This window comes from Melanotaenia boesemani, chromosome 8 (genome assembly GCF_017639745.1).
Source record: "Melanotaenia boesemani isolate fMelBoe1 chromosome 8, fMelBoe1.pri, whole genome shotgun sequence".
Classification (NCBI taxonomy): Eukaryota; Metazoa; Chordata; class Actinopteri; order Atheriniformes; family Melanotaeniidae; genus Melanotaenia; species Melanotaenia boesemani.
Genome location: NC_055689.1, coordinates 4,043,908 through 4,059,537, shown reverse-complemented (window position 1 = coordinate 4,059,537; position 15,630 = coordinate 4,043,908). Strand labels below are relative to the sequence as shown.

General features: G+C 46.4%; 1 protein-coding gene across 4 annotated transcripts in view; it reads right to left on the bottom strand.

Annotated features, from left to right (window-relative positions):
* Window positions 1-15,630, bottom strand: part of si:ch211-267e7.3 (ADAMTS-like protein 2) — a 67,932-nt gene that overhangs the window by 37,106 nt on the left and 15,196 nt on the right. For 3 of the 4 annotated variants that reach the window (XM_041991329.1, XM_041991330.1, XM_041991331.1), the window contains exons 3-6: window positions 11,963-12,038; window positions 11,775-11,877; window positions 10,649-10,794; window positions 10,440-10,563 (exon numbers count right to left, since the gene is read on the bottom strand). In XM_041991329.1, the coding sequence (XP_041847263.1) occupies window positions 10,440-10,563; window positions 10,649-10,794; window positions 11,775-11,877; window positions 11,963-12,038 (449 nt within the window). Of the gene's footprint in view, window positions 1-10,439; window positions 10,564-10,648; window positions 10,795-11,774; window positions 11,878-11,962; window positions 12,039-15,630 lie in introns of those variants that run through there. The other variant, XM_041991332.1, reaches the window with a different exon arrangement.

Here is a 15,630-nt window from a genome sequence, read left to right as displayed (position 1 = left end):
CAGTCAGCGGCTTAATGCAATAATAATAATAATAATAATAATAATGATAATAATAATAATAATAATAATAATAATAATAATAATAATAATAATAATAATGCAATATGTAAGATAATTCTGGGGCAGTTTAGAAATGCACAATCTATCTATTAAAGGGGTTCTTGCAGCTTACATTTTACATTTCGTGCCACACACATTTACATAACTCGAGCTACTTGAGAAAACAGATCATAAAAAGTAATCATCCTTTTATATATTGGCAGCAACAACTGTACAGACTGTTGTGAAAATACAACAGTGAGCTAAATTTCACTGCATTTCCATAAAAATACTAAAAGTAACTTACCGTAAACCTTCTTCCACCATTCTCCTCCGAACAGTGCTGGGCGACACAGCAAACATGTCAGAAATACTCCGGATGGTTATGCCAGAGAGCACCAAAGTCCTGAGAGTCTCACGCGGAATTTCAAGTCGTGGACGGCCAGAACTTAAAGACAGTTCCTCCTGTGCATATTCTATATGCACCCGGTGCTCAATTTCTCTCAAACTGTCGAAAATATTGTCATCGATGTTAGCATCCTGTACAACAATTACCATCCCGAGTATTTCGAAAATATCATCTAAATGAGTCAAAACAGCATCTCCTGACAGATTCTCACGCTCTATTTGATCAGCTAGAGTCAGCAAAGCTGCAGAAACTCTGCTGGAGTCGGTCGTATCTACTGTCTGCTGACTCTGCATGTTGGAGTTTGTCTCCCAAGGCAAGGCCATGACCGGTGTCTAGGAAAAAGAATCGATCTCAAAGCATCAAGTAGAGGTCCAACCCACTAGCTTTGATTGACAGCTGAAGTCATTCTGCTGAAAAACAAAATTATGAAATAAATAGACCATTGCGGGAAAGGGCATTATGAAATAAAAACTGAATTTGTAAAACAAAAGTTTAATAAAAATCTTGAGAAATTAAATAAAACGGATTATTTTAAAAAGTATGATATTGTGAAAATAATTATTTAATAATAAAAAAAGTGGAAATGAAATGTATTTCACAATATTACTGCCCCATTTTACAATTTCATGGTCATATTATATATTTGTTATTTATTAAAATGATATTTATTTAAAAGTGTTGTATTTATTGATTTAATTATGAATCTTTTAGGCTTCCGTACTGTAATAAAGTCCACTGCTGTCCCGACAGCGCACACCAGAGGGCACGAGGGCAGCCGAGCGAAGCTGAGCGCTCCCGACAGCACCCGAGAGGACACGAGCTCAGCCGAACGAGCAGCGGCGGGAATAAGCGCCCGGAGAAGACAAAGTTTATTTTCTTTCATGCTTTCGCCTTCGCCCTCGAACGACGTTTGTCCCTCCACCTGCTGTTCACCCTCGTCCACGGACTGTTTCCTTGTGTGTGAGTGCGTGCATGAAGAGATAGTAAGTTCTATGTAATTTCCCTGATGTTCTGAATGATGTTATGCTGCGTGCCTGTTATTTCATATAGGTCATGTTGGCTAATATGCCGCCCGTTGTGCCGCGGTGCATCTTTCTGTTCATGTTTTGATTTACCGGCGGGTTGTTCTGGTCTAATGGTGCTAATATGACTATAGCTCTCTGCATAGCGAAGGTTTATTGTTGCATAAGCAGTACAATATCTGATTTATTGTCTGTAATGATGCGCTCCTATGCTGATTGGTGTATGTGTTTTTCGTATATTCCAGACCACTTTGCACACTCTACCTAAATACCTCAAGCCTAATAGCTGCTATCCTGCGGGCCTGCCGCATTGTTGTGCTGTATTTAAGAACCCTTCAGTAAACTGTTCAGCTGCATCCTGCCTCATGTCATTAGTGTCCTAACCGACACCCCAGGGCGAGTATCATCCAATCCATCCTGAACCAAGTTTTCCTGTCAGCTCCTAACTAACATTGTGGTCCTTCGAGCCGGATTTGGGTACTTGCCCTGGTCAGGGATGGATTCACCTGGCCGGCAGACTGATAAGGTTGAGAAGCCGACACGCCCTAGACGTGACACTCAGCCCCCCCGGTACTTACTGGATTATGATATCGGTCCTCTCCAACGCAGACCTGTCACCTTATCATCACCCAACCTATATCATGCAGCACAGCAGGCTGGCAGGCCCCGAAAAGAAGCAGCCGAAGAGTGGCACATGTTGGATAGAGCTGATGATCCACCCCATAGTTCCCCAGCTACATCTGATCTCGGGGTGGAGAGCACCAGCAGAGCACCCAGGAGGAATCCAGCCTCCCCCAGCCCAGATTGTCTGATGGAGCAGCTAAGACGCCGGCTAGAACTGGTAGAATATGAGTCTCCACCGTGCTCTATAATATCAGAGGCCAATCCCAGGGATGGAGAGAGGGTCATCACTGCCCCTGCTGAACATTCTTGGCCTCACTCTCGTCCACCAGTCTCATCTGGGAGACATGTATATTCACCACCCATCCAAGCTCCGCCTCCTGTGGCCTCCCAACAGCCTAGATGGCCCCAGCGAGAGCTGACTCCTGCTCAGGTAGGGCCAGGCCAGGCTGACCCAGGTTATAGGCCTAGCAGAGACAGGACAGGTGAGGAGGCACCTGCATCTGGTGACAAGCTGATGGGCTTCTTAGAGAAGATGATGCAGGAGTTGCAGATGATGAAAGACTATATGTCAGCACCCTCTACCACCAGGCCAGAGCCTCATCAGCCACAGTCCATTATGGAGCACTCATATTATAATCAGCTGCAGGCACCTCAGGGACGCCCAGGCTTCGCTGACTTTGCTGCACCTGAGCCATATCAGTCCAGGCCCTACTCACAGCCAACTCCACCTCAAGGCTGGTTGACTTACCCGCAGCTATCAGGCAGGCCGACGCCTTCATATGCTGTGCCCACAGCATATCCTCAGCCGACCGTCTCACCCAAGCAGCCATATGCTCCGTCGAGGTCTGCGCCGCAGTATCAACACCAACTGTGGTCCCCTTCTCAGGCCTATTTACCTCATGTGAGTGCACAGCCTCCACCCTCAGTGATCCCTGAGAGGAGTTACAGAGGGCCGAAACCAACTATTCCTACCTTTGTCCATCGGGACCCAGGAGAGTTTGCAAGACTCAAAATCGCTTTGGAGAATCTCCTTCCAGCCGACAGCACCGAGCTCTTTAAGTATCAGATCCTAGTGGACCATCTGAAACTGGAGGAAGCACGCCTCATTGCTGACTCCTACCTGAACTCGCTTGCCCCATACTCTGACACCATGGCAGCACTTAACGAGAAGTTTGGTCAGCCTCACCTGTTGGCGCTGAAGAAGATTGCTCAAGTGATGGACTCTCCCGACATCCGACGTGGAGACACTGAGGCTTTTGAGAGGTTTGCTCTACACATCCGTGCACTGGTGGGCATATTGCAGACCCTTGGGCCCGAAGGCGACACAGAACTCAGATGCGGCTCACATGTGGCCAGGCTCCTGGGAAAACTGCCAGCCGAACTGCGGGCAGCGTTCCGCCGACATATGTTCCACAAGCCAGGTAACATTTACACCCTCCTTGAGTTTTCACAGTGGTTGGAATATGAAACGTGGTGTCAAGGCAACGAAGAGCAGCTTGGTGACAGGAAGGAGAAGCTGGGCTACAAGCAGATGCGGCGGAAGGAGCCATCAGCTCAGCCTAGAGCCGCAACTATTCTCCATGGTTCAGAAAGCCCCTCCAAAGAAGAGAAGCCTTCTCCAGCCAAGTCCTTCCCTGAAGGCAAGGGGAAGAAACCTAGACCCAAACCTTTCTGTCCCTATTGCGACGGCACCGACCACTTCCTCAGCCAGTGCACTGCCTTTAAGTCTTTCACTCTCGAACAGATGACCAACTGGTTAGAGGAGAACAAGCGATGCTATAAGTGCGGCAGAGCACACCTACCTGAGCAGTGTAATCTAAAGAAGCCCTGCAATATCTGCCAGGAGAGACACCTACAGATCCTGCATAGCGTGAACAGTAAACATAAAGCTATCAGAGCCTTGGGGACAACCCTGTACTTGGGCAGACCAGCCGACTGCAGCCGCGTCTTCCTGAAGGTCATCCGGGTCCAACTTCGCCATCGTGACCGCACCTTGGACACCTACGTGGTCCTAGATGACGGTTCAGAACGGACCATCCTTCTTTCCGCTGCAGCCAGCAAGCTAGGCATAAAGGGCACCCCTGAAGACCTGCCACTGAGAACAGTTAGGCAGGATATTGAGACTGTTCATGGTGCCAAGATTTCCTTTAAGATCTCACCCATCTCCTATCCTCACCAGTCATACGAGGTATGCGGTGCCTTCACCTCCAAACATCTTTGTCTGGCCGACCACTCGTACCCAGTGGCTGCCCTCCAGAAGAGGTACAAACACCTTAGAGACCTTCCCCTGGAGTCCTTCTCGGGAGTCAGTCCCCTGCTCCTTATCGGCAGCGATCAGACCCACCTAATCACACCTATCGAGCCTGTGCGAAGCGGACCACCAGGAGGTCCGGCAGCCATCCGAACCAAACTGGGCTGGACCTTGCAGGGCCCAGCCAGGGGGTTGCCGCAGTACAATGAGACACAGAGCTGCCTCTTCACTTCCACCAACCCAGCCACAGCCGAGCTTCTCCGTCATGTGGAGCGTCTATGGCAGGTAGATACTTTACCTTTCAGAGATGAGAAGCTGGTGACCAGATCAAAGGAGGATCAAGAGGCGATAGCCCTGCTGGAGAAGAAGACGGTACGTGTTGATGTCGGAGGAATCCTGCGTTATGCCACGCCTTTGCTCCGCCGTAAGAACGCGCCGCACTTCCAAGCCCCCCCAGAAGCTGTGATGCCCAGCCTGCGGAGCACAGAGCGGCGGCTCCTAAAGGACCCCGAGAAGGCGACAGCATACAGTGTAGAGATTAAGAAGCTCGAAGACGCAGGCTCAGTAGCTAAGCTGGCCAATACAGAGACGAATTATGGTGAGGAATCATGGTTCATACCCCATCATATGGTGCACCATAATCAGAAGAATCGCATTGTGTTCAACTGCTCCTATGAGTACAAGGGTCTCAACCTCAATGAGGCACTCCTCCCTGGACCCACACTTGGACCATCCCTCTTAGGAGTGCTGCTACGCTTTCGCCAACATAGCGTAGCCATAAGCGGGGACATAAAAGGCATGTTCCACCAGGTCAGACTCCTGCCCGAGGACAGGCCCCTCCTGAGGTTTGTGTGGCGGAACCTGGAGAGAACTGTGCCCCCGGATGTCTACGAGTGGCAAGTGCTACCCTTCGGCACAACCTGCTCACCGTGCTGTGCCACTTACGCCCTTCAGCGGCACATCGCTGATCACAGCAGTCCAGACGAAGACGTTAGAGCCTCAGTCGAGAGGTGTTTTTATGTTGACAACTGCCTGCAGAGTGTTCCATCTGCAGACGGAGCAACGCAGTTGTTGGACAAGTTGCGGGCTCTTCTGTCGTCCGGTGGCTTTGAGATCAGACAGTGGACCAGCAACATCCCATCCGTGGTCAGCCACCTGCCCTCAGAAGCGCTCTCTGATACCACCGAGCTTTGGATCTCCCAAGGTCAAGCTGATATGCAGGAGGGCACCCTTGGTCTAGCGTGGCGCTGTGCCTCGGACACCATTGGTTATAAACACCGACCGGTGAACCATGGCCCACCTACCATGCGTAACGTATACCGGGTACTGGCAACCCAGTATGATCCTTTGGGTCTCCTGCTTCCCTTTACGACGAGGGCCAAGATACTCGTTCAGCGCCTGTGGGACAAGCCACGGGACTGGGATGACCCAACGCTCCCAGAGGAGCTCCTTACAGCCTGGAACACCTGGGTAACCGAGCTCTCTTCCCTTCCTCTAGTGAACCTACCTCGCTGTTATGTTCCTGCACACATGGATCACCCTGATGTAGTCCATGACGTACATGTCTTCTGTGACGCCTCTGAGCAGGCCTATGGCTCAGTGGCGTACCTGCGCTCCGAAGACAGTCATGGCCACGTCAACGTGGCATTCCTGATGGCCAGGTCCAGAGTTGCACCGCGAAGACGGCACTCCATCCCGAGGTTGGAGCTTTGCGCTGCCCTTACTGGAGCACAACTGGGCAAGCTCTTGAGGACTGAGCTCACCCTGCCTATCAGGAGGATGGTATTCTGGTCTGATTCAACCACAGTGCTCACCTGGCTGCATTCCGATTCCTGCCGATTTAAGGTCTTTGTGGGCACTAGGATTGCAGAGATCCAAGACCTTACCGGTCCTCATGACTGGAGATACATCACTTCGGAGGCTAATCCTGCCGACGACCTGACTCGAGGTAAATCCCTGGCTGACCTAGCCAAACCCAACAGATGGACGCATGGTCCACCCTTCCTGTTGCAACCACCAGAGGAATGGCCTCAGCTTACCCTGCACGAGCCGCTGAAGGACACTCCTGAGCTGCGTCGATCAGTGTTCTGTGGTACCACTACCATTGAACCAGAGCCAGCCGTGCCAGACCCAGGAAGGTACCAGACCTGGGAAGAGCTGAGTGATGCCACAGCACAGGGGCTACACGGGGCGGCCAGTGAAGGCGGAGCGCCCTCAGCAGAAGTTTACCAGAAAGCGGAGCATCTCATCCTGCAGAGAGCTCAGATTGACTCTTTCCCTGACGAGTATGCTCTACTAAGAGTAGGTAAACCTATCCCAGCGAGCAGTCGTCTTATCACCTTAGCCCCAGAGATGGACACAGCCTCAGGCCTTATCCGAGTAGGAGGGAGGCTGCGTCGGGCAGAAGGGTTGGACCCGTCCGTAGTCCATCCCGTGGTCCTAGATCCACATCATGTAGTGACAACACACCTGATAAGGCACCTCGACGACAAGTTGCACCATCCAGGACCTGAACGGGTTCTCGCAGAACTCAGACGTTCCTTCTGGATCCTACGTGGCAGCGAAGCTATAAAGAAACAGCAGTATGCCTGCCCCGAGTGCCGAAGATGGAGAGCTAAGCCTTCTACGCCGCCCATGGCTGACCTGCCTCCGGCACGCCTCCGCCTTTTTAAACCCCCATTCCATTCTACGGGTATGGATTGCTTTGGTCCCTTTCTGGTCAAAGTAGGACGCCGCGCGGAGAAGAGATGGGGCCTCATATTCAAATGCCTCACGACGCGAGCCGTCCACTTGGACCTCTTGACTGCCCTTGATGCAGACGCGTTCCTCATGGCTCTTCGGAGATTCACTGCACGCTGAGGAACACCTGCCGAGCTCTACTCTGATCAAGGCACCAACTTCCGTGGAGCTGAAAAGGAGCTGGCTAAGGCATTTGAGGAGATGCATACTAGCCTGAAGGAGCTCCTCGCCAAGCATCACCGGATAGAGTTCCACTTCAACCCACCGGCTGCTCCACATTTCGGAGGGGCATGGGAACGAGAAATCCGATCGGTGAAATCCACCCTCCGCACAATCCTCGGATCTCAAACCGTCACCGAGGAGGTCCTTCTGACCGTCTTAATAGAGGTCGAAGGCATCCTGAACTCGAAGCCTTTAGGCTATGTCTCCTCTGATGCCGCTGACCTTGACCCGATTACCCGGAATCACCTTCTCATGGGGCGGCCCAGCAGCTCCTTGCCTCCCGTGGTCTACCCACAGTCAGAGCTACTAAGTCGGAGGCGATGGAGGCAGAGCCAGATCTTGACGGACCATTTCTGGTCTAGGTTCGTGAAATACTACCTGCCCACTCTGCAACCTAGGCTGAAATGGCATGCAACAACAGATAACCTGGCAGTGGACACGGTAGTCATGTTGGCTGACCCTCAGCTTCCACGAGCCCTTTGGTCCATCGGTCGGGTTGCCAAGGTGATCAGTAGTGCTGACGGGCATGTCCGAGCAGCGGAAATAAAGGTCGGAGACAAGGTCTACACTCGCCCGGTTGTCAAGCTCATCGTCCTCCCGGAAATCCCCGACGACAGCTCCCCTGATTAACCTCACCTGACCATCTCTGGAGTGCACACATTTGCCACACAACTGCCCCGGCTGTAATAAAGTCCACTGCTGTCCCGACAGCGCACACCAGAGGGCACGAGGGCAGCCGAGCGAAGCTGAGCGCTCCCGACAGCACCCGAGCGGACACGAGCTCAGCCGAACGAGCAGCGGCGGGAATAAGCGCCCGGAGAAGACAAAGTTTATTTTCTTTCATGCTTTCGCCTTCGCCCTCGAACGACGTTTGTCCCTCCACCTGCTGTTCACCCTCGTCCACGGACTGTTTCCTTGTGTGTGAGTGCGTGCATGAAGAGATAGTAAGTTCTATGTAATTTCCCTGATGTTCTGAATGATGTTATGCTGCGTGCCTGTTATTTCATATAGGTCATGTTGGCTAATATGCCGCCCGTTGTGCCGCGGTGCGTCTTTCTGTTCATGTTTTGATTTACCGGCGGGTTGTTCTGGTCTAATGGTGCTAATATGACTATAGCTCTCTGCATAGCGAAGGTTTATTGTTGCATAAGCAGTACAATATCTGATTTATTGTCTGTAATGATGCGCTCCTATGCTGATTGGTGTATGTGTTTTTCGTATATTCCAGACCACTTTGCACACTCTACCTAAATACCTCAAGCCTAATAGCTGCTATCCCGCGGGCCTGCCGCATTGTTGTGCTGTATTTAAGAACCCTTCAGTAAACTGTTCAGCTGCATCCTGCCTCATGTCATTAGTGTCCTAACCGACACCCCAGGGCGAGTATCATCCAATCCATCCTGAACCAAGTTTTCCTGTCAGCTCCTAATTAACACGAACTCTAGTGCATCAGAACATCTTTATTTTTTTTCAAGAGCTTGAAAGAACTCTGCGAGATAAGTACAGCAAATATTCAATTAAAACTTTTTAAAATCGAATAAAAAGTAAACCTTTTGTAAAAAGAAATTTGATCCAATAACTGCAGGCCTAATAATTACACATTACATTCCTAAGTCTGCAACAGCTCTGTCTAATAAACAGACCCAGTAAAACTGCGTTGTTTACAGTCCCAGTTTAACGTCATCATGGCAAAGTCAGACATTTATGGAAACTGCTCAGTCTCCTTCTTCTCAACTTACTCAGTGGAGCCAATCTGATGGTAGAAAGCTAGTAACAAGCTACCATTTACACTGCTGTGGCACTAAGCTCTTTGTTAACAGAAATGCTCACATTAGCGTCATATTACAGTGACTAACCATGACTCCATAATATAACAAGCAAAAAAAAAAATCCTGCATCCGCCTGCAATAAGAAACCATTCGTTCAAAATGAAATGCTGACATTAAAACATGAATTATTTTAGGTGGGAATGACTGTGAGATCAAAATATGTGGTTTTAATTAGGGTTGGGACAAAAAATGAATGCGTTAAAAAACATTACTGCATTGATTGCATTAACCCTGGTACACCGATGACACTGATGCACATGTCAGAGCTCAGTCAGTGTTGCCAACTTCCTAGAGCTTGAGTTTACAATTTTAATGTCTATTATTTGATTCATTCGTCCACAAAAATCCATAAAAAAAAAGCTGCTTTTGTAGCAAATATTGTTAAGTGATTAAAATGCGATTAATAGAGATTAATTATTTACAAAGCATCTAATTAATTAATTTTTAACTCAAGCCCCTCTCCTAACGGATTTTTAATGGATATCAGTAGTCATGGCCATTTTTGGCCATGAAGTTTGCCTGAAGAAGTCTCTGATAGCACATGCAAATATCCATGCCATCAAATTAATTTTGCTGTTAGTCTTTGACAAACCCAAGACTCTAATCACCACTAGAGACCCTCTCCTCTGATATTTACTATGTAGAAAATCATTTTAGTTTTTTTTTTAAATGAATAATTGATAATTGATAAAAAAAAAAGAAACTGAAGATCAAATGTTAGTTTTGAGCAGGTCTGAAGTTGTTCAAGTGATTTCAGAAAAAAAATCTGAAAAAATATTGATGTTGGATGATTTTATAGCAGGTTTGTGTGTGAAGATTTCTAGCTTTGAGGGAGTAAATCATGAGTCAGTCCGATCATGTTGAATCACCGGAGTTTCAGCTGACGCCCTGTGGAGGGTGGAAGTAAAACATTCAGACTCCTTTTTTACCTTCTGCAACCAGACTCTTAAATACGTCTGATGGCAGCAGGCCGGGTGTATACAGACTCACTATTTATTTATTATCAATTATTTTCAGCAAATATTTTATCAACTGGTCATTGTTATTTGGGATTTGACGGTATCTTTGCCAAGCTTCTGCTGTTGTCTGTCTGTTGGGAGGGATTGTTAATGCTGTTTCGAGTGTTTCTGTTGCGTAACCTGAAGCTGAATCTGAATCTTTGGGAACAGCTGAAAAAAACATTCAACAATAAAAATACTTCATACAAAAAATAAACTCATACTGTATGTTCTTGTATCTTTGTGCATGTGTGTCTACGTGCATTTGAACAATCGGCATTTTGTGTGTGTGTGTGTGTGTGTTACCTAACTGTGTGAGTGCCTTCCTGTAGGATCCTGTGACGCGCCGACACGACGTCCCGTTTCCTCCACATACTCCACACCTGTCGATGGTCTGAGTGCTGTACAGCTCCCCATCACAGCCTACAGGCTGAAGCAGAGAAGATACATGATGGAATGAAATTAAATCCTCCTATGCTGGATGGAAATTTAAAAACGATCACATCTTTGGTTACCTGACAAATACCCTGGATACACACGCCGTGGTATTTGGTATCGCGACAGAAAGTGCCGTCATGAGCAGGAACCAGCAGCTGCCGCTCACCGCCGATGGTTGTGCACTGCAGGTCACATGGCTTATTGGAGATGCTGATATAATCAGCTGAACAGGGAATTGCATGTTAAAAACTGTAAATTCACCTTACAACACCTGACAAAAGTAATCAACCCTTAAACTTAAAGGGATCAACCAGATTATAAAAACCAAAAACATACAGTATCAATAAAATAAAAATTGAAAATCCTTTAGAAGCCATTAAATCCATTATCAGTAGATTAAATGAAAAAGAAAAAAACAAAAATCAAAACAACAACAAAAAAAAATAAATAAATAAAAGCTTCACATACTATCTTTACATGACCATCAAAATCAGGTAACTGGAAGTAATCAGATTACTAATAATCAGATCTGATGTCTGCATCCATGTCTGAAATGTGATATTCTTAAAGTAAAAACAAATAAAAACTCCATTTTTGATTTCCTGTTGGACTGCGGATGTTGTCTTAACGTTAGCGGTTACTGTACCATAACAGGGGGGGTTTAATGTCTCTATTTAATGAGTCCTCATTTAGAAAAATACTGTCAATAACCAGAAAAACTACATTTTTGCCATGTTTTGGGCATGAAATGCTCTATAAATCAGGCTGTGAATGAGATATATAAAAAAGCCTTCTATAAAACCTTTATAAATGCAGACAGGTGTTGAACTGGAAAGTTTGGTGTATGGAAGTGCTGCATAAGTGGATTTTTTTTAGACCCAGAGGTTTAAAATATGAGACATCAGACCCAATCGGTTTGCTAGAAACAACTATGCAGAACATCTATGACACTGATGTACAACAGCTTGTACATCATGGAGCTTCACCACGTTGACACATCTGCTTCTGGCAGACATCCTGAGAAAATTACCTTTAGATGTTTGGACATTCAACACAGTGTCCTTAATGTCACTTGAAAAATTAAGTCAATTCCCAAATATTTACATTACAGGTTGCAATGTGCGACAACGGCAAGCACTTTGGGACGCTGGGTGAGTGTGGTTTCATGTGAATGAAACCACAAAGAAAGAAAAGCTGACACACCTGGGTAAAGTGGTATCCACTGGTAGTATCTGTTTCCAAAGGCTTTAGAGTTGAACTGGGAACACTGGTGCTGTTTGAAGCTAACACTGGGCGTTGGACAGGGCTGGAATGAGATAAAAGCGATACATACAGCTTAAAATAAAACTTTTCATTGGTTTCTTTTAACTGATCAATAAGTAGCACCATACCTGGCTCAGACACAGCTGGAACTGTTTAGTGGAACCAACACAATATGAGTCGTTTACATTCAGGGTGGAGGGCAGCCTGAGACACACAGGACAGTTTGTATACAAGTTTACATCACACTGCATGTAAGATTTAATACAGGACAGGGTTATTTAACTTCAGGATCCTCCATAAATTCCAGGTAGAACCTCCACAACCACCTGGATTTATGACCAACAAACAGACCACAGTTTGTGAGAATGAGAGGTTGTGTGTCTGAGGTGGTGGTCGGCAGCACTGGAGCACCACATGGGCCTGTCCTCTCACCAGTTCTCTGAACACTGTCCGACTTCCGGTCCAACTCCGAGTCCTGTCATCTGCAAAAATACTCTGCAGCAGTGGGGGAGTGTCAGTGATGGCACTTTGGACTCGTGTGTCCATCAGTGATAGACACAAGAGTCCAAACCTGCACAGTATGAACTAAACATTTAGCAAAATATTAAAGGGATAATAGGGCCTCAAGTTATAATATCTTAAAAACCAAAGCAGCACAAACGACTGAGACTGTTTTCACTGAGTTTTGCGTGGGGTGGGTAGCCAGCTTCACGCCTTTAGTGTGAAGACCCTGAACTGAGACACAGCTTGTGTCAACTGTCAACGACCCTTCTCCTCAAAAATTGGCTGAAGGAAAAGTGGACTTTAAAAATAGAGGATATGTTTGCAGATGTAAAGGACAAAGCTGTGTCTTCTGTGTGGAGACAGTGAGGTTGTAATGAAAGAATACAACTTAAGAAGACACTTGGAAACTAAACAAAGGCTTCAAATGTAGACTAGTTAACTTGGTATTTCTCAATACCAAGTACGCTTAGAACATACTTGTGTACTTGCTAGTATGAACTTGTCAGAACTACGAACTTTTGAGGACGGGAGGATGCAAGTACGCTCATTGCTCATGCATTTGGTACGGAAGTGTACTTGATGATGTCAAAGATGTTGCTAAAAAAAAAAAATCACAAAACATTTGCTGCAAAGGTTAAAAACGGACTGAGCAAAGCTCACGGGTGCTGCTGGCTGAGGAGGGAGATCCAGGAGCAAGAGGCAGGATGTGGAGAGGGAGGAACGATGGCTTTTCCTGATGCAACCTGTCAGCGTACGTACGTTTTTTTTCCAAAATGCTCCTTTTCAGTTTTTAACAGTACAAACTGTATAAATTTATTTTAAAATGTATTATTGTGCAGAACAAAAAACAATGTAAAGTTATTAGTGTCTGTATACTTTCAATATATAAAGTATATATTAAGTATGTAATATACTTTAAATACCTTTTGATACCTTTTGAGTGTTTTTCAGAAATAAGTTGAAAACTTTTTCAGTTAAATAAATAATATAATTCAGTGACATTTCATACACCTGTCTGTAGGTTTATGCTTACGGTCAAACAGGACTGTATCCATAAGTTTACGCCTCCCTTTCCTGCTCTGCACTGTCAAGCACATAACTCACTATATGACTGAAAACTACATCTCAGGATTAGTTCAGTTTTAGATGGATTTAACAAAAAATAAATAAATAGAACTTTCAGTACAGTCAACTTATTGTAAATTAACAAATATAATTTAAAACACAAGCATGAATACACGTCTTACACCAGCTAGAAGAAAAATATTCAGGGTTAGTTACAACTTTTAGGTTACACTGCAATGTATAAAAAAGAAATTAAATAAACTAATCTTTTAATTAAAAAATGAGTCTAACCGTAAGTTTTCCCAACACCACTTTTTGCTTCCAACAATAGCGAGAACCTGCACAGAGGTACTGCCAACTGGACACCAATGTGCCAGTCTGTTTTTTCTGGAGCTGACCTAAAACTGGCTTTCAGGCTGTCTAGGCCCAGCATTAATATGTTGGTCCAAATGTTGCCCCGGAAAACCAACACACATGGATGGAGCCATGAGACGGAGGTCCTGGATTACCATTCAGTGGCTTGCCTGTGGGGCCTCCTACAGAGCAACTGCAGACATTTTTGTGGCAACTGCCGCTGTCTGCAGGATTGTCAACAATGTAGTGGAGGAAATGATGACCATCCTACACAGAGTCATTCATTTTCCCAGGCAGAAGAGCTGGAAGAGGTGGGAGCAGGATTTGCAGGCCTTGCGGGCCATGAGGGGTGGAGCCCCTCATGGCCCATTGGTGCCATTGATGGATGTCATATCCAAATTCTTCCACCTGCAGAGCCACAAATGAAAAGTTACATGAACAGAAAAGTTTTTCCCCCCATTAATGCAGGGTGTGTGTGTGTGATGCCAAGGGAGCATTCCTGGCGTGTACATAGGCAACCCAGGCTTGCACTTTTCCTGTGACGATCGCCCATGTACAAGCAGGCCTTAATCCTCCATTTGGGTTCTTTCTGCTGGGAGACGGTGGATACCCCTGCTTGCAGCACCCTGTGATCCATTTCCATTTAGCTCTGGAGATCTGGCCCCTCTTCGCTCCCAAAGTTGTAGGAGGCTATTGCATTCTACATAACATCTGTGTGGCAGCAGAGGACATCTTGGATGCAATAGTGGAGGAAGAGGGGAAGGCAGATGATGATGATGGAGGGGAGGATCTCGATGAAGACAAAGGCCGGCAGCAGTTGTCAGGCAGTCCATGCAGAGCTGCCGTGTCTCATGTTGATTCAGACATGCAGCAGCGCTGCTTACTGAAAATTAAACATTTATCTTAAAGTTCAATAATATATAGGTTATACCTTATATTCTTTATGATGTTTATAGTTTAAAATAGTAAATAAGTACTCGGACCTTTTTGTCTACTTCGTGTACGTGTAAGGGGGCGGCGTGGCTCAGTGGGTAGAGTGGTCGTCTTGTAGCCTGTCGAGCTCATGTCGAGGTGTCCCTGAGCAAGACACCGAACCCCAACTTGCTCCTGATGGGTTGTGGTTGAGCGCCTTGCATGGCAGCTTCCACCATCAGTGTGTGAACGTGTGTGTGAATGGGTGAATGTGATGTATGATGTCAAGCGCTTTGGGTATTGTTCCAGGTAAAGTAAAATGCTATATAAATACCATAAATACATTTACATATATGTGTGTGTGTGTGTGTGTGTGTGTGTGTGTATATATTCTGACAATATTTCTGACGTGACCAAAAGCGTGGCTGCTACATTACAAATAACATTGGAATCTAATATCCTCAGCCAGCTCCAATCACCCTCAGCCATGAAAATATTAAAGCAGGTGTTCTGACAGCTTAGTATAAAACAGCTTGTTGTCAAGTTGACTGTGAAGCCACTAGCAGAACTGCTCAAGTGCATCTCTTGTATGACTAAAGCTAGAGGGAAAGTTCACTTAAAAAACCATTATAAGGTGTATGAAACTATACTTGCAATGCAGTTTTTCCCCTGTTAATCTTTTAGCAAGTGAAGTTTTATTGTTGTTTAAACCATAGATTGTATATAAAAGATGGACGGAGCCTCCGTGATGTCACCCGTAGGTTTCTGAAGAGCAAAAGTGAAGCCAGTTGGGCATTGCTACCGTCGCCATCTTGGTAGCGTCACGCGTGTCATTAGTCCCGAAAATTGGGCAAAGAGGTGGAGCTGAGAGGGGGACTGTGAAGGTGGGGTGGATGATTGACACCCATCAAACTCCGAGCAGCCTGTAGCTAAGAGCTAACCGAGCTAACCCCGAGCAACG